The 23,629-nt window shown below is 40.0% G+C and overlaps 1 protein-coding gene across 4 annotated transcripts in view; it reads left to right on the top strand.

Moving 5' to 3' along the window:
* LOC6572912 (GATA-binding factor C) overlaps window positions 1-21,009 on the top strand; it is a 42,338-nt gene extending 21,329 nt beyond the window's left edge. For all 4 annotated transcript variants that reach the window (XM_044007300.1, XM_044007299.1, XM_044007302.1 and 1 more), the window contains exons 5-9: window positions 5,687-5,832; window positions 15,917-16,060; window positions 20,005-20,191; window positions 20,282-20,469; window positions 20,605-21,009. In XM_044007300.1, coding sequence (XP_043863235.1) covers window positions 5,687-5,832; window positions 15,917-16,060; window positions 20,005-20,191; window positions 20,282-20,469; window positions 20,605-20,631 — 692 coding nt within the window. In that variant the 3' untranslated portion in view covers window positions 20,632-21,009. The remainder of the gene's footprint in view (window positions 1-5,686; window positions 5,833-15,916; window positions 16,061-20,004; window positions 20,192-20,281; window positions 20,470-20,604) is intronic.
* The last annotated feature ends 2,620 nt before the right edge of the window (window positions 21,010-23,629 follow it).

Raw genomic sequence — 23,629 nt, 5'->3', positions numbered from 1 at the left:
AGCTGTGGCCTTAAAATGAGGCGCTTGCTGCTTATTTGAGGCATGCGTGGCATGGCCACAGGCGTTACCCAGCCAGCCAGCCACGAACTCCCAGTCGTATCGAGCCCTTCTCTTGCTCTCCCCCCTCTCTCTCTCTCTCACACACTCTCTGTGTAAATAATTCATACTTTTTACTTAAGCTTGCATTTTACTTTGCCTTTGTATATAAATCTATATATATATATATCTATAAATTGTTTAACTTTTTATGATTTTCATTTTGTTGTTAATTCATTTTCATTAAAAGCAAAAAATAAAAAATAATAATATATCAAATTCAACAAACAACAAACTATTTACTCACACATCCACATGTGTCTTTTGTCTTGTTCACCAGTAAAACGTCTATCTCTCTCTCTCTCTCTATCTCTCTCTCTCTATTTCTATCTTGCTCTGTCTGTCTATTGCTGTAACTGTCAAACTTTGTCTCTCTCTATATATATATTTATATGTATATCTAAGTAACCTTTAACTAGTATAAATGTTTATTAATATCAACAAACAACAGCAACAACAACAACAAACAACAACAACAACGGCAACTAATTAAAACTGCAGTTGACCCTTCGCATTGGGCCTGCCCACATGCGACCAACAAATTAAAGGGAATTTCTGTTGTCTCTGAAAAGGTACAAGACATAAATTCTAGACAATTATGGCCACTGACGCCAAATGTCAAATCAAGCAGCGACCACAGTTAGTTAGACCTTTAAACTCGGACATCCATATAGCCGAAGACCTTAATGCCAAATCAGGCCCTAAAAACAGGTTCAGATGCTACGCTCACTTGGGCTACGTTTTCGGGTTCAGGCCCATGGCCAGACAATGTCACCCGTGGCCGTAAAAAAAAGACAACAACAACAGCAACAACAGCAGCAACAACCTTAACCAAAAACCCAAAGAAGAGCACACGAAAACGAAATACCAAAGTGTGCACAAATTTCCAAGAAATTACAACGCAATGCTGCGGATGATTGTGCCCATGTGGATGTGGCTCAGTCTCTGGCTCTGGCTGTGGCTCTGTGTGTGGACCACAAGAGAAACAGTTATAACATGCTACTAAATCATAGGCTAAGCGAGAATCTGGCCCAACCTGCTACGTGTTGTGTGGAAAACGAAAATGAAAATGAAAATAAATAAAATGTGAAAAACTGTCAAAGCGACATCAGAGCAGCCAGACGGCAGCAGCAGCAGCCCGGCGTCAGGCAAATTGAAATCAAAACAATAACAACAAAGAACCCAAAGAAATATTTAATGGGCATATAAAAATAAAATAAAATAAGAAAAGAAAAGAAAGGAAAACACACACAGCGAAAGAGAGCGAGAGAGCGCGAAAGGATCCTCTAGATCTGAGCAGAAATTCTACTAAAACAAAGGACAGAGACAGAGAGAGAGAGAGAGAGAAACTGTGTGAGGGAGTATGTGTGTGAGTAAGAGAGAAAGAGAGGGCGTGCATGAGAAGCTGTGCGCGTGCGCCGTGTATGCCATATAGCATCCATATAGCATATACTCGCTGCCAGCCCAGAGTGGAACTCATATTACGGATACGTCTACTTCAGGCGAAGCCTTCAGTAGTTGTCGCCATCGTTGTCGTTGCTGTTGTTGGCTCTTGTGTTGCCTTTGTTGTCAAAAGTGGGCACACTGGGTAAAAACATCATTAACACATTTGATTTATTAACTGGCGAGTGGTTTGGAGCAGCAGCAGCAGCAGCAGCCACAGCCACAGCCACAGCGAACTTCATTGGAATTGTGCTAGAACAAAAGCAACAAAACATAAGGAAAGAAAGAAAAAAAAACACACAAAAAAACAAAAAAAAAAAAGAACAGCCAGAGCAAGAACAACCACTCACAATGCCACAAAAGCCACACTTTATGGCTTAATATGGCCAGCATATAGATATACATATATACGTATATATAGTCGACCTCTATTCGGATTTATCACAGCCAATAAATGCATAAAGTTTTCCGCACTCAACTGGGGCTACTGTGCGCCGCAATAGCCAAAGCTGTTGATAGGGCAAAGAATTGCAGACAAAAGAGTTTCGAGTGAGAAATTTGAATGAAATTAAGTAGAGATTGTGATTCTAGACTAAACTGAATGCTTAGATGAGGTGCCTTATATTTGAAGTAAGTTGATAAAGGCTGAGAAACTTCAGGTTTATGGCAGAGTCATAAGATGTGAAGGGATTCAGACTCTGGAATGAGGATATACATATATAGAAGAATTGGGTAAATATACCAACCTATATAGTACAGTAGAATCCGGCTATATCGACCCCATTTATAAAGTACGGTTATTCCCAACGGTTATTAAGACGAAAATTCTGGTCCCCAGGCAAACTTATATGAGCACACTTATAGCGTCTTCCGTCTTATGATCGTATCCACTGTATAAGAAAGTTGCAGGTATACATTTTAAGAGCATATTTTGGCATTATCAAAAGTTTTTATTAATTATGAATCCAAGCCATTCCAATTTAGTATAATAACACAATTGATGACTACTTGCTATATCCGCAATGAGTTATTAGTATATATAGAGAAAGAAAATATATTTAGATATGTATAAAGTAATGTAAAGCCACATTCATCTTCGCTTTTTCAATATAACTATCATAAAACTACAAATTATTAGCAATATTTGCAGTGCTTGTTTATTTAGAATATAAAGCAAAAGAAAAGGACAAGCTTATATATCAAAAATAACCTACGAGCTGCCCAACACATAATAGTTATCTAGAGTCTACTCATAACAGATGAAACCTACAAAAAAATGAAAACTTAAAAGAAACTAATGAACAAAAGAACTAACGAATCACAAGAAAACAGAGAATTGTGAAAGCTGCGTCTGGAATATTGAGAAAATGCCAAACAAGAGAGAAAATTCTATGAAAAGAGCTGTTATAGCTCGTCAGCCGTTCATCTACAGTCTATAATCTATACAGTCTACAGTCTATAATCTTCAGTCTATCCCCAGTATATACAACTCCACAGCTTCACAATCAACGAGTCAAACTAATTACGCATCAAATATATGCTTTCAATACAAAAATTTTACTGAAATTGAGAACTCAAACAATCCGCGATCTACAACTCAATAAAAAAAAATTTAAATGTTGCACACAAAGTAATTCACAAAATAAAAAAAATAAAAACGAAGAGCCAAAACAGAAAGTCAAACAAATAACTGTAAACAATTTCAGCGACTTTCAAATAATTTATGCAATTTTTATACAGTGGGTGTTACTTTTTTGATTGGCGGCAATTTGGCTTTGGGGTCTTTGTTACGCAGCGCCCCCTCCCCAAAAAGAAAAAAAAAATCACAAAACAGAAAAAAAGGAAAACTGAAACTGTAAACCAAACAACGCCCAGTGCCAAATGTGCGGCAATTAAAAAAGTCGTACGCAGAGCAGACAAAAGAAAACAAAAGAAAAAATAAAGTACTATAAAAAAGTAAATATATATAAACATATAGATATATATTTGTAGAGAAAAGCAAAGTAAAGTTGCGATTAAATGAAAACAAATGAACTGTTTATGAAACGAGAGCGCCGCAGGCGAGTGGTTGGGCGGGTGATGGGTGGCTGGGTTAGCCACCCGCGGCGGCGGCGCATAACACGCAGAACGTTTAATTTAATTTCTTTGAAAGCTCAAAAACAAAATGTTTGGCATGCCAGCCGGACAGCAGCGGGCAGCGGCCGGACACGTGTGATAGTCCTGCTGCGCCGTATAAACAGCAGCAAATCACGTAAGGCTCTTAAAGCAGCCAACGGAATTGAATTCGAAACAGCAAAAACTGTCATCAAAATGTCTCTAATGGCGTTTGGGCAGGCAACGAGTTGACAACGCACTTAATGAGTAAGGCCCCCTCCTTACTCCCCCTCCCCCTTCGTCCTCGCCCTCGCCCACACTTGGGTGTGACGCGAGCTAATATTCAATAAAAAAGAAGGAAAGGAATAACAGTTATGCTCATGTGGGCATGTAAAGCGAAACGTTAATTAATTACAGTGCGTATAAAAGTATGCAGACACTCAGACCTAGGCATGTCTGCTCAAATTGCCCCACATATTTTCAGCTTTTGTTATTCGGGGGGCCAAAAAGTAGCGTTAAATCTGTTGGAGCTGACTCTATTTTTATTATTTCCATTTTTTTATGACTAAATTTCAATTTGAAACGAACAAACAAACAGACAAACGATATAATGAAGCCCATTTAGTGGCAGTCATTAAATGCTAGAGAGCAGCAGCGGCAGCAGCGGCAGCACCGACTCTCTCGGCCCGAAACAAAGACAAAAGCCAACTGTAATATGAACGTTAATAACGCGTTACATTTGCAACTTCATTTTCAAAGCCAAATGCTCTCGGGGCCCAAGTCGAGTCAAGTCGCTTACAAATTATGCCTAAAGTTATTCAAATGAGTTGCGTTTGCGGCACGGCTAACCGAAACTGGGCAGCGAGTGGGGGGCCGGGTGTGGGGGGAGTGATTGCAGTCACTAGAACCGGGCGCTGCTTAATTAAAATGTGTAGAGTCAGCAAGGAAGGCAGCGCTGCAGTGCTACAGTGCCAGCGAATCCATCATTTCCGCTTCCATGCGTTTTATGCCAGCAAAAAAAAAAAAAAAAAAAACAATGAAAAACACTCACAAATAAAAATACAAGGTAGCATTTTGTTGATCGTTGGAAACGACTATATAATACTCGTTCAATTGGAGAGATTTTACTATTGAGCTGAGCTTTGCTGTTAAACTCAGTTGTTCAATTGAAATATATATATATATATATATATATATATATGTTCAATAAATTCAACATACACACAAACGTTGCACAGGACACGCCCATGAAGGCTGTATACCTTAAGCAGTGGCTCAATTAAAAAATATAAAGACATATACACACAATATAAATACAAAAACATATAAATTTAAAAAAAAAAATCAGTTTTACAAAATTAAATATATATAAATATATATTACTCAACATATATATATACCTTGGCCATTAAGGCCAAGGATACCAAGAAGTTGCCCAATCTGAAAATATATTTTAAAAAATAAAAAAATAAAAAACATATAAAAAATATATGACGCCAACCATGAAGCTGCTCAATTAAAAATAATTAAAAAAAAATCTTTAAAAAAAATATAAATAAAATAAAAATAAAATCAATTGCACAATATTCCATACCCTCAAATACCATATTAAATTGATCTAAAATTTACAGTTGCGAGCTGTAGTATAGTATCGAGTTCAGCATAACATAGTATCTAGCTTATAAATGCCCTTAATCCAGCACAAGCTTATATACTCTCTTACGCCGACTCGAACGACCATTGAAATAAGCCTAAAAGCAAAAAAAAAAAAATACAAGACTGTGAAGCAGCTGAAAAATGTGTGCCACAGCGAGTGGTTGTTGTTGTTGTTGCTGCTGCTGCTACTTTGTATTGTTTTTGTTATTCTGCTTCTTTTTTTTTTTTTTTTGCCTAACAAGCTGGCGCATTGTTGTTGCCTGCACTCGGCACTCAGCTCCAATTTAAACCAAATTTTAGCTTATATACATATGTATGCAGTTTGTTAGCCTTTTTTGTTTTATTAACCAATTTGTATGTGCGTGTGTGTGTTTTATTTTGTATTTTTTGCTTGCAGAGGGACGCGAGTGCGTAAACTGTGGTGCCACCTCCACGCCGCTGTGGCGACGCGACGGCACCGGACATTATCTGTGCAATGCCTGTGGCCTCTACTACAAAATGAACGGACAGAATCGGCCGCTGATCAAGCCAAAGCGAAGACTGGTAAGTTTCTCTGAATAGTGAATAGTGAATAGTGAGTAGTGAGTAGTGAAGTTGGTTGGGACGTAGATGCAACACCCGCTGTGTGCAGCTTCCACACATTGCCACAAATTGATCAATAAATTCATGAACTGTATTCTTGGGAATTTGCTGGCGCATCAATCTCGGCGCACGTTTCTGTCGCCAAAAGCCATAAAAAGCAGCGTGAAAGTTCTCAAATGTCATAATAATTCCTGGAACACAAATCCAGCACACTTCGAGTAAGACAGAGAGAGCGAGTGAGAGCGAGAGAGAGAGAGGGAGAGCATGTATTTAATTATCATTTTTCTGACTAGCTGGCGTCTTGATTGCATTTGGTTGGACGACTGCAGCCAGAGCCAGAGCTGAGCGGAGTGAACGCTTTGGCTGATAACAATCAAGGCGCATCATCATTATCACTTAACGCACTAAAAACATAATCAGGCAGCAGCAGCCCAAGCGGTCGCTCGTTGTTTTGTGTGGGTTATTGGAGAAGTCTCGCTGAACAACTGTTGTCATCTCTCTTCCGCTCTCTCACTCAGTCTCTCTCTCTCTGTCTGTCTGCCTGGTGTCTGCGCTGTTGGCCAAGGCACATTATCGTTTTTTATCGGGCGCGCGCATCAACAGCAACAAACTATGAAAATATATGTAACGCTGTCCGTCCGAAGGTCTGCCCTGGCGCCAACTACATCACCAACAACAGCAACAACAGCAACAACAGCAGCAGCAGCATAAACGAAAGACTTAAGCAACGAACTCACACGCTGTCACTGCGTGTGAAAGAGAAAGCAACAGTACAGCTCACTGCGAGCTGGACCTATACAAAATTAGTCCATTAAACATGCGTAAAAACAAAATAACCAACAAGCAACAACAACGAACAAGCAACAACAACGAACAACTGTTAAATGCAGTTCGGGTTCGTGTCTTGGCTCGTCGCGTTGATTTTTTATTGGCATTTAAATCGTATGCATTTTGATTGCATAACATTAACATAAATAAACCATTATTGGATGAAAATCAAATATAAGTAGAAGAAGGCACAGGCACGCTCACACACATACACGTGCACAGTCAGCCTGACGTGGCAGCGCGGACAAACGCAGGGAATTCCCAAGAAATTCACAGCTGGAGCCGAAGTGTTTGTTGATTTCTCGTTGACAAAATATGCAACAAATTAAAATTTATGTGCCGCGACCGCTGACTTATGGCAGCGACTGTAAATGTGGTAAATGTGTGCGCGCGCAGCGAACAGGATGCTGCCCATCAATGTCCTTGCATCGCCTGTGGCATTTGCCTTGAAATGCAATTCAATTGTTTTAGAGACTCGCTTCGCTTCGCTCTGCTTTGCTTTGCTTTTGCTTTGGTTTTGCTGACTTGGCTGACTTGCTGGGTGGCAATTGTATTGATTTTGCAAAACAGTCCGCGAGAGGGTCAAGACTTTGCATACACAGCGCATGCATGGAGCATTGCCCATTGGCGACTTCAGCTCCAACTGCACCTGCCCCGACAGTTGCGCATCTCATTGTCTGCTTCGGTTGCCTTTAATTAAATTTCCGAATTGTATGAAAACAGTCAACAAGTCGTAACTTTTGAGCAGCACGAAAAATTGTCTGCTTTGTGTTGCCGTTGCTCTGGCTGAAACAGAACAATGCAAATTTTTAATTTATGTATTTTAAGCCGCCAGCCAAGCCACAGCCACAGCCACAGCAGCAGCAGCAGCAGCAGCAGCAGCAATAGCAACAACATTGTTTCAGTCGCCTTCGCTACATATGTTTGCAGTTGTTGTTGTTTTTATTGTTGCGTTTCTTATTGTTGTTTTTATTTGTCTTTTTTTTTTTGGCTGCTTGGCTTGGCTGCTGGCGTTTCAATAATTGCAGTTAATTACAAGTCTCAAATGCTTAACATAGCCGCTGGCTCACTCTATCCAAGTCCAGGCCAAGCCCCGAAAAATTACAGTTTCGTTTCGTTCTCTCCGTCAGCAACCTTCGATATGAATTTGTCACATTTTGAGAGCTGGCAGCCGCTTCTATGGCTAATTGTAAATTGTAAATTGCGAATGCATGTTAAGGCAGCTGCTAAGGTCAGCCAGAGCCGGGCGCATCTCGGATCTCGGACAATCGTGACTTATATAAATATACAAATTTCATACGGCATATGTTAGTCAGTCGAGCAGTCAGTCAAGACGCCCAAGGGGCATGGCATGGGCAGGGGCGTTGCTTGCATTTTGCATAATATTTATGCCTCAGTCGACTTTCAGTTGTTTTGTTGTTGTTTTTGTTTCCTTTTAATTTATGCGAATTTTCACACAATAAATTGAACAAAACGTTGGCTCGTTGTTCTTGCCGGCGTTCGTACATATACATATATACACACATATATATATATATATATAAATAAATTGTTGTTAAGCGCTGCAAAATTGTTTATTTTTATGCTTATTACGCTGCCTCATATCATTTGCATGCAAAGACTTGCAATTGCCATTTGCAGTTTATAGCTGCAGTTGTTGTTGTTGTTGCATTTGCTGTAACAATAAACACATCAACACTTGACACAATCATTTATAAATGCTTTATTTAAGTGCTCACAAAAGCCGCTTAATTAATTATATATCAAAGGCGTATTTCAACGGCGTAACAACAACAACAACAACAACAGCAAAGGCAACAACAACATCAGCTTGCATTAGTCGCCATTTAACGGCTATTAAATACATCCATTTCAATTCGGAATGCCTTAGCTTAGTCACAAGATTTGTTCGATTTATATTTATATAAAATAACAAAATATGTTAAAGGCGGGCATAAATTTGATAAGCCGACAGTTATAAGACAAGCTATCATATAAATTTCAGCTCAAGTCAGTCCAAAGTGTTCGAATTTGGCACATTCCAATTTTTCAAGAACTACAAATTGATATCAAAATTTACACTTTTTTAAATTTGAAAAAAAAAATAATAATAATAATATACATTTTTCAAATTAATATTTACAAATTAATATTTATTTTTCAATTTAAAAAATAATAATTCAAATTTTTAAAGAACTACAAATTCGAAAAATGTGACTAAAAAATTCCTTTTAATTGCAATTTTAATTTAAGAAACAATTTTTTTTGTAGCATTAAAAATAGTGGAAAATATTACGAAATAATTTTAAAAGTTTTATTTAAATGTTTTTAAAGTATTAAAAATCTATTTTTAATATATTTTAAAATATTCTTAAAGAGTTCTCATATACCTGCAAGATATTTTCAAGATTTTTGGCAATAACTTTTAGGCAGAGCAACTTGTCGTCGGTGTGCCATGGTTATCCAGCTGTCAGTTAAGCGTGTCAGATTTCCAGATTTGTATTTCAAATGTTTGGCATCCCGCTGTGCAGCCATAACAACGAGCTAACTGGCTGAGCTTAAAGCCACAATCATCAATAAAATTAACGGGCGTCAAGTGATTGACAAACGCTGACTCGACACATTTTGCGGGCGGGGGTGAGCATAGAATATGTTTATCTAAGAGAGAGGTAGAGATAGAGAGTGAGAGGGAGAAAGAATAAGAAAGAGCGTCATTTAGCCAACTATACGAAATTCTAATTAACACATTTTTGCTGAGCGCTCATTGTGTGTGCGCCATATGTGCGATAGACTGAGACGTGAACTGGATCGAATTGAAGTGGTAGCCCTTTGGCGTGGGAATTTCGCGCTGAACGCGATTAAAAATCAGAGCAACAACAACAGCAGCAGCAGCTACAGCAAGAGCAATAACAACAGCAAACAAGGCTAACAAAACTGGAGGCAGTGACGCCAAAAATTAAATGCAAGGCGCAGACGCTTCACGTATAAATCAAGTTACCAAAAAATGCGCGCCAAATGAAAGTCAAAGTCACAGCGATCGATAAAGCAACAACAATAACAGCAACAATAACAACAACAGCTAAAACGAATCAAAACTAAAGCAAGTCGGCCAACAGCCAACTGAGCCAAAGTAAAAGTTCAATGCACGTTCTGCAAACGGGGCGTATACGCAATCGAGCGCATTAAGTCGCCCGACTTATTTTTTTTTCTCCTTTTTCTTTTTATTTCATTTTTGGCTGGCAATATGTTCACTTGTTGTGCTCATCTCTTGTTGTTGTTGTTGTTGTTGTTGTGGGGCGCTAGGATCTTGTTAAGAGCGCGCTCATTTCATCAAGTGGGCAGCCTAATGCCATTAAAATGCACTTGAAATGTGGCCATGCAACATAAGTGTCCTGCTGGCTGGCTGGCTGACCGCTGCTGCTGCTGCTGCTGCTCTCTGCTTGAGGCACAAGCTGACGAACCTGGCTGCAACATTGTGCCGCAGCGCGCAGATCAATTAAAAATTAACGATATGAAGCGCAGCCGCGGCCGCAAAACAGGGCGTGCCAATAATATAATGAAACAGGCTCTCACAATCGACAGCATGTGAGTGGGAGAGAGATAGGAAGCAGAAGTTGGAGTTGGAGCTGAAGTTGGTGGAGTCTGTGATGATTAAGGCCTGCTTGTTAGGGCGCCCCTGGCTCATAAAGCCTGCTCGAACTGCTTTATGCGAACGGGTTGAAAAAAAAAAAACACAAAAAACAACAACAACAACAACAAAATACAGAACAATATAAATCTATTTAATATGCAAAGGCATAATTTGCAGCTAAGGGCAAAAGGGTTGCATTTCTAACCCTTCCATAGCGGCCAGACAATATGTGAAAATGTGGCCAAGCACGCAGCCCCCAACCGCCGGCAGGACGCGTGTTTAGACCACATTCATTTTGGTAACAGCAGCTGGCCAAAAGGGGCCAGTCCAAGCCAAGTCAGGCTCTATATATATGTATATATATATATATATATATATATTTTATATGCAGTTGCAATGTCCAGTGACAAATATTAATGACGATTTTCATGCCTTCACAAATCGCGAGCTACACTTTTGTTTTAGCCTAGACTTGCCCGTGTTGCTGTCAGTGTCACTGTTGTTGTTCGTTCCTGCTGCTCGTTGTTGTTGTTGTTGCTGTTGCTGTTGCTGTTTAAAATGCAAAAGAGCGAAACCTTTTGGGCGCTGCCTGCGCGACAAGTTGTGGCCGGCTCCAAAAGGCTCGTAAAATTCATTGAGCAGCATTAATGAGCGACATTAATAGCTTGTCGTAGCAGCAGCAACATTTGACATTGTTGTTGTTGCTGTTGCTGTAAATGTAGAAGTAGTTGTATATGTTGTTGTTATACCTGTTCCGTAAAACATTTTATTGATTTTTCTAGCCAAGCAGCAGGTGTGATTTTTAGCAATAGTTTTCGCTTTTTTTTTTAGATTTTGGTTTTTATATATATATATATTTTTTTTTATATTGTGCGTGCCAGCAAATGAGTCGAGCTGATGTATTAATTAGGCAAATGTGCCTCAAATAAACGAGAAATAAGACCAAGCCAATCAACGAGCTGTGCACGGGCAACCCTTCGAGCGACAACAGCAACATAAACATAAAATAGCAGAGCAACAGCCTGAACTGCCACGCCCCGGCTAACAACAGCATGTGGCTGTGCGCAACAACGAATCCGTTTTGGCCAAAAAGGAAATGAGCCCAGGATATAAAAGAAATATCACAAAAAAAAGGCCTAGGACAGACACAAAAAAAAAAAATTAAATTTGAATTTTTAAATTAAATTTCACAGTACACACAGAAATTTATATATATGCACGTACATATATATTTCATTTATATATATATATATATGTATATATATATATACCCAGCGCACTCTTGTCTAAATGTAACTGTTATGGCAGAGACATTTTGTTGGCACTACGCCTCGCCTCGCCTCGCCTCTGCCTTTCATTTCATTTCATTTCACTGGCGCTGGCAGCCACCCAAAAGCCCCCCAAAAAGCCAGCCCAACCACCCCAACCACCCAAACCAGCAACTGACAGCAACCCAAGTCAAAGCCAGCATCAGATATAGAAATTTTCGTTGCGCTGTTGCCTGAGATCTGGGCGCTATCTTTTGTCATCTTCTCTTTGTGTATGAGTGTGAGTGTGTGTGTGTGTGTGTGAGTGGGGGCTGCTCCAAAACAACCCCCAAAAGCGCTGAGGGTTGGCAGACAGCAACTGCAAACGACTTTTTGCGCTGGCTGCGAACAATTTAATGAATGTTTTGTTAGATAAAGCAAAAAGAAGAAGAGCAAAAAAAAAATGAGCTGATAAAATGTCGGCGCAACGTGGGCAGTGGGGTAATACACACACACACGCACACAGAGAGAGAGAGTGCTACTGCTACAGCTGCAGATATATAACTAACACACACACAGACACAGATACAGATACATCTAGAGATACAGATACTTATACAGCGGCTGACTGTGTGCCCTCAAGTAAAAGATGTTACACTGAGATAAACGTAACATTTTCTGGGCAAACGGCTGTGGCTGTGGCTGTGCCTCTCCCTCTCCCTCTCTCTCTCTATCTTGCTCTCACTCTCACTCTCTCTCTCTCTTTCTCTCACTCACGCTGTCTCTGTCTCACTCTGGCTCTTGCTTTTGGCCAGCTGCGTCTTTGGTGCGATATCTTAGATGGCAAAGGGCATTGCCATCCCCAGCGCACAAAAGCTGCGCAATAAATAGAACTGTAGCTCGGCTGTCTGACCCAGCAGCCCGACTCGCCCCGTCCCGTCTCTCGCTCCATCGTCCCTCCGTTTTTCCGCCTCTCTGCCCCGCCTATATACAAAAGCATTTACTGTTTCGCTCGCTTTTCACTCGCTTTACACAATTTTCGTGGCACATTTGTTGTTGTTGTTGTTATTGCGTTTGTTTTCACAATTTCAATTTCAATTAAATATTTAAATGCGCCTCCTCCGCTTTTGTCTAAATGAAAACACAATTTACATACGCATTTAACATAAACAATTCAGAAAAACACAAATATTTTACATTAAAATTCAGAGCTCAAAAATTAAATTCAAGCAAAAGCCATTTTGTGAACTGCAGACATTTTATTTTTTAATTTTTTCTTTTTTTTTCTTTTTTGTGACCACTTGCTACTGTCATAAATCAATGCAAGGTGCCAACAATAATGAAAAAACACAAATAATAATAATAATGAGGAATTAGGCATTGAATTATGAAGAATATCAAATACTCTGTATATATAATAATTTGTTATCATTGAACTTCATTTGATGATCAGATTTCTTATAGATAGTAAAAGCATTGCAGCTGTTTTTTTTTTAAGTAACAGTGAAACTTCTTAGTAATGACTGCGTTGAGCTATTAATTCAGATAATATATTAAATCAGGGCCAATAGCCAAAATAATTTAAGTGCAGGATCTAAAACAGAGAAGTTTTTTTTTGTTTTGTTTTTTTTTTTTTTTTTAATTTCGTATATTTTTGTAATACAAATAATAATAGTAATCAAAACGTATTCTAATTTTATACCTAATATTAGAATTAGTATTCACAATAGTTCATAGATGCAATTATAATTCAGGTCCTATTCTAATTTAATAGCTAATATATAAATTTTTTCTTTAATGTATTCAATGAACACTTTTGTTTACAGTATTCTAGCTGATTTGATAGTTAAAAATGTAATTGTTCATATAGTATTCAAAAACAATTGTTTATCTTGAAGCATTAAGCATTGCTGTCAACCATATGAGGTAGAGTCAGATATAGTTCAACGTTGATAGATTTGGAGCTTAGCTAATGATCTTTGATTGACATATATTAAGCATTCACAGAGCTTAATAACTTTCTTTGATGAATGATAATAGATATACAATAAGCTAGCTGATAATATAGAGAATACTCATAGAGCTCTTGCAACAGTCCGAAGTACGCCTTATACTACATTAATTCAAGCCGGCTAATATAAAGTAGCTATTGTAACAATAATTCAAACCACTAGCTGAAAAGCTGTGAGCCTAGTTAGAGTCTTTCAAGTTGTTTGTGTAGGGTATCAACTAGATTTTGATAAAGGGCTAACAATAATATATTTTAGCTTAACTGTGAATAGCTGGGCAAGCAAACATATATAGCAAACAGATATAAACAATAAATATTAGATATACAGGGATCAGGTTTGCGATTTACATAGAAATTCAAATAATCGAGAACAAATTTTTTCAAGCGATCAAATTTGTTTCGATTTATCGCGATTTTCGATATAGCGAGGTACAAACTATCGAGACTCGACTGTATATTTATGTACTTATATACTTATATACTTTATTTAATACATAATACATTCTGTGCAACAAATTTGTAGTACCCCTTTGTAAGTGTAGTGTGGCCAGGGCATTTTGTCATGCTTAAGCGCATTGAGAAATTTTAATTTATGAGCTCAACGCACACAGACTGACACGACTATATGTATATAGTCGTATATATATATATACAAATGTATATGTGTATATGTTGTATATATGGGAATTAAGTGCATTGTCTTTTGGCTCTTGTATAGTATTATTTATTTATCGCAAGCGCCATCTTGTATGCCAGCTGCTGCTGCTGCTGCTGCTGTTGTTTGAGTGTTGGCGCTTGCGCTTTTTGCATTTCAATTAAAATGCGCCACGTTTGACAATGTTTGACAGTTTGTCAATGCGATGCTGCCCCCACGGCCTGACACAGCCAGAGCCACAGCCACACCCACAGCCTCTCACTCTACCCCTCTCTCACTTCGTGGCCCTGGCCTGACATTGATTTATGTGCCACATTTGGAGGCAGAGTGTTAGTTAAGCAGCGCCTGCTTAAGCGCGCTGCAGATTTAGCACCTACAAGTGCGACCAGTTGGCAGACTTGCAACATTTTGTGGCATTCGCCAGTTTAGTGCATTTTGTTGCACTGTCATGTTAACAACTTAATTTATATATGTGTATGTGTGTGTGTGTGTGTGTGTGTGTATAGGCATTTTCTGGCCAAAGCTTGTCCTCGTTGTGGCTGCCACATAATTACCACAAGTTGGTCGCTCGCTGCCACGATTTGTAGGCGTTGCAAATGAATTTTGAATTCTCGCACATTTTCGAAATTCGATTTGGTTTTCCTTTTCTTTTTTCCCTTTTTTGTTTTTTTTTGCAATCGCAGCTGTCTGTATGTGAAATTGTTACAAGCTCGTTAACACACGGCAACAGTGCCACCAAAAAGTATGGCCCTCTCTGTGGCATGACCTCTGATTTATGTTAATGGCAGCCTGGCAGCCTGGCAGCGTGGCAGCACACAAGACACAACCAGAACAGGTGAGCCGCAGAGGCAGGAGGCAACAATTAAAAATCAAAGTCAAACATGATCAACGCCAGTTTAGGGCCTCGTTGCAATGTGTTTGCCTTGTTGCCATCGTTGTTGTTGTTGTTGTTGTTGTTGTTGCTGTAGCAGCAACATGAACATAAGCCAAGAGAGCTGTATGTAGTCAGTCGCACAGTCGAAGCTGCACAGGCCCAGATGCCAAGCAACAAGCATGCTCCAAGATCTTTTGGGGCCTGACTCTGACTCTGAGTCTGGTTCTCGTTCTGGCTCTCGTTCTGCTACTCGTTCGTGGTTCGCTTCGGTCCAGGCACAAAATGTTTTGGGTCTGCAGTTTGGGGCTACGCTTCTTGTAGCCAATTCGTGGAAATTTAAGCGTGGCGCAGACATGCTCTCCATTGTTGTTGTTGTTGCTAGTGTTGTTGTTTTTGGGCAGTTTTGTAAAAATTGTCATTTTAATGAATTGATGCTGCTGTTAAAGGCAGCAAGTCGGAGTCCGCATGCCATTTAAAAAATGTTGTTGCCTGGTGTGTCGAGCAACTTTGTTTGCCAAAAGGAGCTGCACCGAGCACATACCTGTGCTCCACTCTGCCCCTCTCTCTCTCTTTCCCTCTCTCTCTCTCTCCCACTCTCATTCTGTGCGTTAGTTTTTTTTTTTGGCACCGTTCAATTAGCGCAAGCAACATATTTGTGGGCGTATGACATTTGCATAATCAATTCAGCAGTCAAGCTGAGCTGAGGAAACATTAATAAACTAATTAATTAAATATAACCAAATATTGCGTATTTCCTCACACTAACTCTTTCTCTCTCTCGCTTTCTGTCTATTTGCAGACGCTGCAGTCGCTGCAGAGCGCGGCCAAGCGGGCGGGCACTTCCTGCGCCAATTGCAAGACCACAACCACAACCCTTTGGCGGCGCAACGCCAGCGGCGAGCCGGTCTGCAATGCCTGCGGATTGTACTACAAGCTGCACAATGTAAGTACAAAATCAAACTACAATCTATCTACATACACCCTATCTATCTATATAGCCATACAAGTCCACAGTTTGTTCAGCTATATATCGATTTGTGATTTGTGATTTGCGATTCGCTTTTAACCCTCGTTAAGCGCTTAAGCGATTTAACGCAACATTTAACAACGGCTCGGGCCACTCGAGCATTCCAGCGGAAACATACACACACACACATACAGAGAGATAGATTAAGAGTGACAAAAATGAAGTGTATTGCACACCCAACGCCCTCTTTTTGGGCTGCCACAGGGGGTGGCAGGTTGCAGCAGCAACGGCAGCAGCTACCCCGATGATGAATTGTTGATGATTATTTAAAGATGCCCGTCGTGGTTGTTGCTGCTTGCTGCTCGTGTTTGTTGTTGCAAGATAAGCGTCTGGTGTTTGGCTGTGAAAATGCGATAAGCTTTGATTTTATTATGGCCAACGCGTGCGACGGCAACCGGCGGCAGACGACGGCAACGTCGACGCCGACGACGACGACGACGAGCGCCCAGAAATTGGCGTAATTTATGTAATAGACTACGGCTCACTGAGTCCAACTGCCCCACCCCCAGCCACTCACCCACTCACCCACTCCGCCCACTCGAACCCCGGTGCGGAAATGCAGCCAATGATATAAAGGCTGTCGAGCCATGTGGAAACTAGATTTAATAACGTTTTCGCGCCCTGAGGGGCGACCCCAACAGCTTAGGGTTGCTCTGACCAACTTCTGGCTTATTAAATATTCATTAGCCCATGTACCAGCCGGCATATAAACGTTGGCATTTAGGGTCTGAGATTTGTATACCCTGTAAGCAAAGCAAAAAAAAAGAAACATTGTGGTAGATGAAAGGGTGATAGCTGAAAGTGCTCAGAGTAACTGATGCTTCAGATAAGTGATATAGAGTGAAATATGAAAGATATGTGCAGCGGGCTATTTAAGATAAGGTATCTTGCTTATGATGTGGTCAATATAGGGTAAAGTAGCTTAACTGTAGTATGCTAACTACTGCTTAAAGTAGCTCGACTTTCATTTGTTCAATATAAAACAAGGTGTCTTGCTTAGGATAATATCAATGTAAAAGATTGAGAACTTTTGCTTATGCTTAATATAATAATAATATAAATAATAGACTTTGCTAAGATACTATGTATATTGCCCATAAAATAGAAGTTATAGTATCTTAGCTAAGATAAAATATTGTATGTGGGTACTTACATATACTTCCGAGGTACTTCCGAGATCTTAACTCTCATCTTACTCCATATATAAATCCGCATTGCCACTACTAAATAATCTCTCTCAACAGGGTATTCCCCAGTTCCATTAAATACTCAAGAAAACGCTTTGCCTTCGCTAAGTTTGCTTCTTACATTCTACTACTTCTTTTTTTTTTTTTTTGCGAATAAGCCCTGCAGTCAGCTTTTAATGACTTTTGTTAAATGTGGCCAAAAGTTTTTTTTGAGGGGACAGGTAAAAAATCACTTGAACTTTTAGCACATTTACATGTCAGACGGTGTTAGACACCAAAATGATGAGCCACCTGTGCAGCCGCAAACTAATTAGGCATTGGCTTTGCTAGGGTGTGTCTGTGTGCGTGAGTGTGTGTGTGAGTGTGTGTGTAGCAGCTGCAGTTCAATCAACAGCGGCGGCAAAATGTTTTAATTGAGCTTGGTCAAAGGCAAAGTTGAAGTCGAGGCAGATATATATGTGTATATTCGTATATGCTTATATGTATATCAAAGCATCAGGCACAAGCCTTATACATTGTATGTGTGCTCCAAATATCTAATCTGATTTATAAACTAAAAGCGGCGGCGGTTTGCAACGTGGCGTATGAGCAATGCGCCAAAAAAAAAAAGCAAGAAAAACTATAAATGCTGTCGCTTTGGGTGGCTAGCATGTGTGTGTGTGTGTGTGTGAGCTAGCTAATGGCCTACACACACACACACACACACAAGCCAGTGCGCATTCATAGCGGCGAAATTTATTTTGCAAAAATTTTCTTTCAATTGGACAGTGTCCCATCTTGATAAGATGCCAATCAGCGCGCTTTTTGCATTGCTCAGTGTTTGTTGTTGTTGTTGCTGTTGTTGTTGTTGTTGCCTAGCTGCAGCAGTTCATTTCAATTCAATTCGTTTGTCATTTGGCCGCCATCGACGTCGTCGTCGTCGTCGTTGTCGCCGCCGTCAGCCTGTGTGGGCCTCTTTGGCTGAGCGATCTGGCCATGTGATTGGCACATTTTATGGAAATGCCGACTGCACTTTACATCACAAGCTTCACTCTATTTGGAAGGGCCATGGGGCAGGGGGAGGGGCAGCGGCTGCGCTGGTATCGTTACGCGTGTGTTCACGCAGTTCACTGGAAAACAGCTAATTAAGAGCAAATCAGACACTTGCCGTCGCACAGACACACACGCATACACACACACACACTGGCACAAGACATCCTGTTAACAGTTTATCAGCTTATCTATCGAAACGGCTCCTGCTGGGCGCGCGTGCAGCTGCTGAGTGTCCTGCGGCGTTAGAATAATATATATCTAGACATGTATGCACATGCATGTGATAAATGTATTGCATAAGGCAGCGCCTGGCGCCGTCTCACTCAATTTGCCAACAACAGGCACCGGGCTCTGTTTCGCTCGCCCTTAGTGGAGCGGCCCACCCACTTGGCTGGCTGTCAGCTGTTGGCAAGTCGACTGCAGCGGCGCGCGTGTTGCATGCAGCCAGAGCGCACGCTCGATTAAGATTTTATGCATAAAAATCTGACGGCAGTTTCTTATGAATCCCTTAATGAGCTAGGCCTGTGCGATCAGCACATTAACAACTTTATGCTTTGTTTAGTGGCTGCTGCACATCAATTAAAGCTTTTGAGAAGGAGCAGCAGCAGCAGCTGCTGCTGTTGCTGTTGATGCTGCTGCTGCTCAGCTGAGCTAATTGCCACAATTTGTGCTAAACGTTAGGGAGCGGCACAGAGCAGAGACTATCAATTACCGTTGCCGATCGCCCAACTCAGCAGCGGCAGCATCCCTCAGCCACTGTAAGTGATACGTTTGCTCTTGTTTGCGCTCCATTACATTACAATCAACCCTCGAAAATCTCGTCAAGAGGCTCAAACAATTGCTCGACAATTTACCAATTTCTGGGCGCACAAAAAAAAATAACAAAAACAAATGCAAAAAAAAAGGGGCCACAAACAATGTCGTAATTCACGCCCAGGTAGACCGAGCAACGACTATATACTATCACTATATATATGTATATATATATGTATATATGTATATAATGTAACTTTTTCTTTGTCGTCCGACGAATGGGTAACTCAATATTGTAATTGTAGCGCAATTGTTGTTGTTGTTGCCGTTGCTGTTGCTGCCGCTGCTTAGATGTTCGCAAGTGATAAGAAATTGCATATGAAGCGGCAGCCAGGGCAGCCTCAACAATGGCCAAGCGACTCACAAAAAAAAAACACATAAAAGAAAGAGCGAGGTAGAGGGAGAGAAAAAGTAGCTTGGTCCTACTCCTCACCCTGCCCACCTCCGCCCCTCTCACCATCACCCTCTCTCCCAGCCTATGGTCGTCGCTCGTCCGCTTTTGCTATCAGCGCCAACTAATCGCATTCGCAAATGTCGCTTATCTGATCGTGTAGAAATGCTTGTAATACTTCATTTTCACTTCCCGGTTCCCGACTGCTGCCACACAGCGCTCTTGCACAGTGCGTTGCCAGTTGCAACAGACAGCGTGTGCAGTTAGCGGCATTTCCGGCCAAAAAGGGCCGCGCAATGAATTTGCATAAATTTGACCCATTTCTGCTGTTGCCGTCGGCAGACACAGTTTATTGATTTTTCCCCCTAGTTGCAACACCCACAACTAACAGCTGCGTCTTCTTCTTGCTCTTCCTCTTCCTCTTCCTCTCCATGCAGGTCAATCGTCCACTTACCATGAAAAAGGAGGGCATACAAACGCGTAATCGCAAGCTCAGCTCCAAGTCGAAGAAGAAGAAGGGCCTGGGCGGCGGCTGCCTGCCGATGGGCGGACATCTGGGCATGGGCGACTTCAAGCCACTGGATCCATCCAAGGGCTTCGGCGGCGGCTTCTCAGCCTCCATGGGTAAGCATCAAAACATCCCAACTGACTGAGCCAACGAACGATTGTTTAACATTGAATATTTGTCATTTTCTGCTGCTCGGCTCATTCCAGCTCAACATGGACACCTTTCCAGCGGACTGCATCCGGCACATGCGCACATGCACGGCAGCTGGTATACCGGCGGCATGGGCGCATTGGGCGCCTCCGGTGGACTGCAGGGTGGCTTCTCCACGGCCGGTTCGCTCGGCGGCGGCGTAGTGCCCCACTCGCAGCCCTACCACTTGGGACTCAGCTCAATGGTGAGTATAAGAGAAACACTCCAAGAGAGAGAGAGAGAGAGAGAGGGAAAGATAGAGAGAGCGAACGTTTTATAAGAGCCTTGTTTATTAATGTTTCAATTTGGGATTTCCCTTTTGCTTGTTCGCGTCTTGCAGGGCACTTGGCGCACTGACTACACGTGATGGAGCGGGAACAACTTGAACAGCAACTTGTTCAGCTAGAGCCGTTTCACATCAACAACTGACTTCGATTTCCAAACACAATGCCAAACTGAGGACTCACACAAGCTACAGCCACAGCTGCAGTTGCAGCTCCAGCTCCAGCTCCAGCTTCAGCCACAGCCACAGCCCCAGCAGGAGCCGCCAGGACCTTTGAGACACGCGGCAAGCGAATGCCTACTCAACTTTTAGGCACTTTGTCTTGTCTGTGGCGCAGAGGGCGTGCGGGGGCAGCGGGCGTGCGGGCAGCCAAGTGCTGGCTATTCCTAATTGTAAACATTGCGTGCAATTTTTAATTATTTAAGTTTTCGTCGTCGGCCAGCAGTTAAAACAAAAGCCCATTAAAATTAATTAAAGGGCCGCACATATTATTTTTATTGCTCTCTCGTGTGTGTGTGTGTGAGTGATTGTGTGTGCGTGAGTGTGTTTGTATGAACTCATTGTTTTTTATTTTTCGCTTAATTAATTTAATTTCTTAACGCAAATTCGGCGTATTTAATTGTGCTTTATGAACTGCCATAAAATCAGCAAACAGCAAAAAAAATAATAATACTAAACAAAGGCAAAAACTAAATAAAAATAAAATAAAATATAAATTAAATCAAAACAAAAACAAAGCAAAATTCATAAATATTAATATATGTATATATGTATGTATGTATGAGGCAGAGAGCAGCAGCAGCAACAAGCACACAGAAACTAACGATAACTAAGCATTAAAATTAACTTCAACAAAATGCACGTCCAAAAAAAACAAAAATAAATTTAAAAACAAAAAACAAAGCAAATTAAAAAAACTGCAAAATGTTTGTCCTATTAATGCAATGCAATTGTAAATTGCAAAAATACTTTAAACTGTAAATTAGTTAAATTTTTAGATATTAAACAAACAGACGTGATAAACAAAAGAAAAGGAAAAGAAAACATAAATTTAAATGCAAATTTAATTAATGTAAAATAAACTTAAACTTAAATTTAAATAAACAAATAGCCAGACAAAGAGGAGGGGTGAGCAACAAAAGTAAAACAAAAGTAAGTCAAATTGTAGAACAGTGTACGTGAGACATATATATATATATATATGTATATATAAATATACACACACACACACACAAAATATGTACATATATAAAGATCTATATATAGCTGCATATGTTCGATGTTTAGGGCTAAGTCTTATCAATAAACATCAAATACTTTTAAATCAATTCAATGTTAAAGGCAATTTGTAAAAAATATATAAGCAAAACTAAAATTAATATATATAAAAAAAAACAAAACATTTGTTAGCAACTTTTGTTTAATTTTAGCACAAAAAAAAATAAAGAAATATAAAAAGTATTTATATAACTACAAAATAATCGCCTAAGTTCTGTGTAAATATAAAACAAATTTAGTTTTTAACTTAATTTATGTGCGTAAATAAAAACAAAACGAAAAACAAAAACAAATATATGTAATATGTATATGTATATGTATACCTACTTCTAGAGCTACGGATATGTATGTATGTTGTAAGCATATGCGATAAATGTATTGTAATTGGCCATATTGATAGTTGAATATAAACAAACAAAAAAATACAAAAAAATACAAAAAAAAAAAAAACATACGTTTATTTAAATTTAAAGGCAATCACCAGAAAAATATACAAACAAAAAAAATACAACAAAAAAGTAAATAAAATAATTTATGAAAAAAATATATAAAAAAAATAATAAACAAATACTTCTCTTTCTCTCTCTAATTGTGTGAGTGAAAATTGTAGAACGGTATTTGACGGGCAAAGAGTTTGATTAATTGCGGCCAGATGATTGGACAGAAATCGTAAATGAAATTGAGTGTGGGTGCGCGTATATACGACGGTACACAAACACATACACATACGCATACATATAATAATAATCTAATGCCCATTTATGCTTATGAATTGCTCTTTAAATTTCGATGCGTCTTCAATACAAAACGTGCGCGCGTCTGCCCAACTGAAAGTTCTTTTGAGTTGAGCTGAGTTGAGCTGAGTTTTGGGCATTTGTTATGCGGCATTTGTTCGTTATTGAACGCATGAGTTATGAGCTTGTATTGAGGCGTGAAATGGCATGTTAATTTATTGGTACGACAACGACGGCTGGGGCAGCAGCAGCAGCAGCAGCAGCAGTTAAAAGCAACACAAGCAACAAATAAACGAAAGCCGACAAAGTTCGTTGCCTAAGTCTTTTGTTTTTACGAGCCTGACCATAAAGCCAGCATATATACATATATCCACTCGATATGTAAGTACCTTAGAGCCAAGTTTATGAGTAGTTAAAAACTAGACTGCCTCCCCGCTTTATGGGCATGGCGCTAATTAATGGCCAACGCGTGTCTGGCGGCCATAAAAGCGGCATCCAGCTAGGCAAATTTGCTGATTCGCTGAGGCCACGTATCAATGCGCATTGGCTAATGTCATTTAATTGTCAGCGAGCATCCGTTTCCGTTGCACCTTGTGCTACAAATTGCACAAATACCTATACACATGTATGTACATCTATATACCTAGATGTGTGTACATAGGCACGCAAGGCTCATCATCAAGCATCCATTTAATAGAATAATAACAATATAACAAATACCTAGTATGGATATCATGGCGGGTGCATCAGCTGTGTTGGCCAGTGTAATTGAGCCAGCAACAATTAAGTGCACGTTGAACGCAGCCAAGCACAAAATATTGGTATATCTATATAGTGACCATATAGATCGATCTTACATTCAGCATCACGAGAGTTCCGTGTAGCCAAAGTTCCCCTCATTCTAGCCGGGCGTCCTCATTTGTCTAATTGCATTGGAAGTCAACATCGACAACATGCGACAAAGTTTCTGCCTGACCACGCCCATAATTGTTATATAATTACATTGTGATTCGGGTAAAAATAATATACATATACATCTGTATACATGTATGTATTTATGTATGTATGTA

The sequence above is a fragment of the Drosophila mojavensis genome, unplaced genomic scaffold (assembly GCF_018153725.1).
Source record: "Drosophila mojavensis isolate 15081-1352.22 unplaced genomic scaffold, ASM1815372v1 contig_16, whole genome shotgun sequence".
In the NCBI taxonomy this organism is placed as follows: Eukaryota; Metazoa; Arthropoda; class Insecta; order Diptera; family Drosophilidae; genus Drosophila; species Drosophila mojavensis.
Note: the sequence above shows the minus strand (reverse complement) of the source record. Positions and strands in the feature narration are given on the sequence as shown.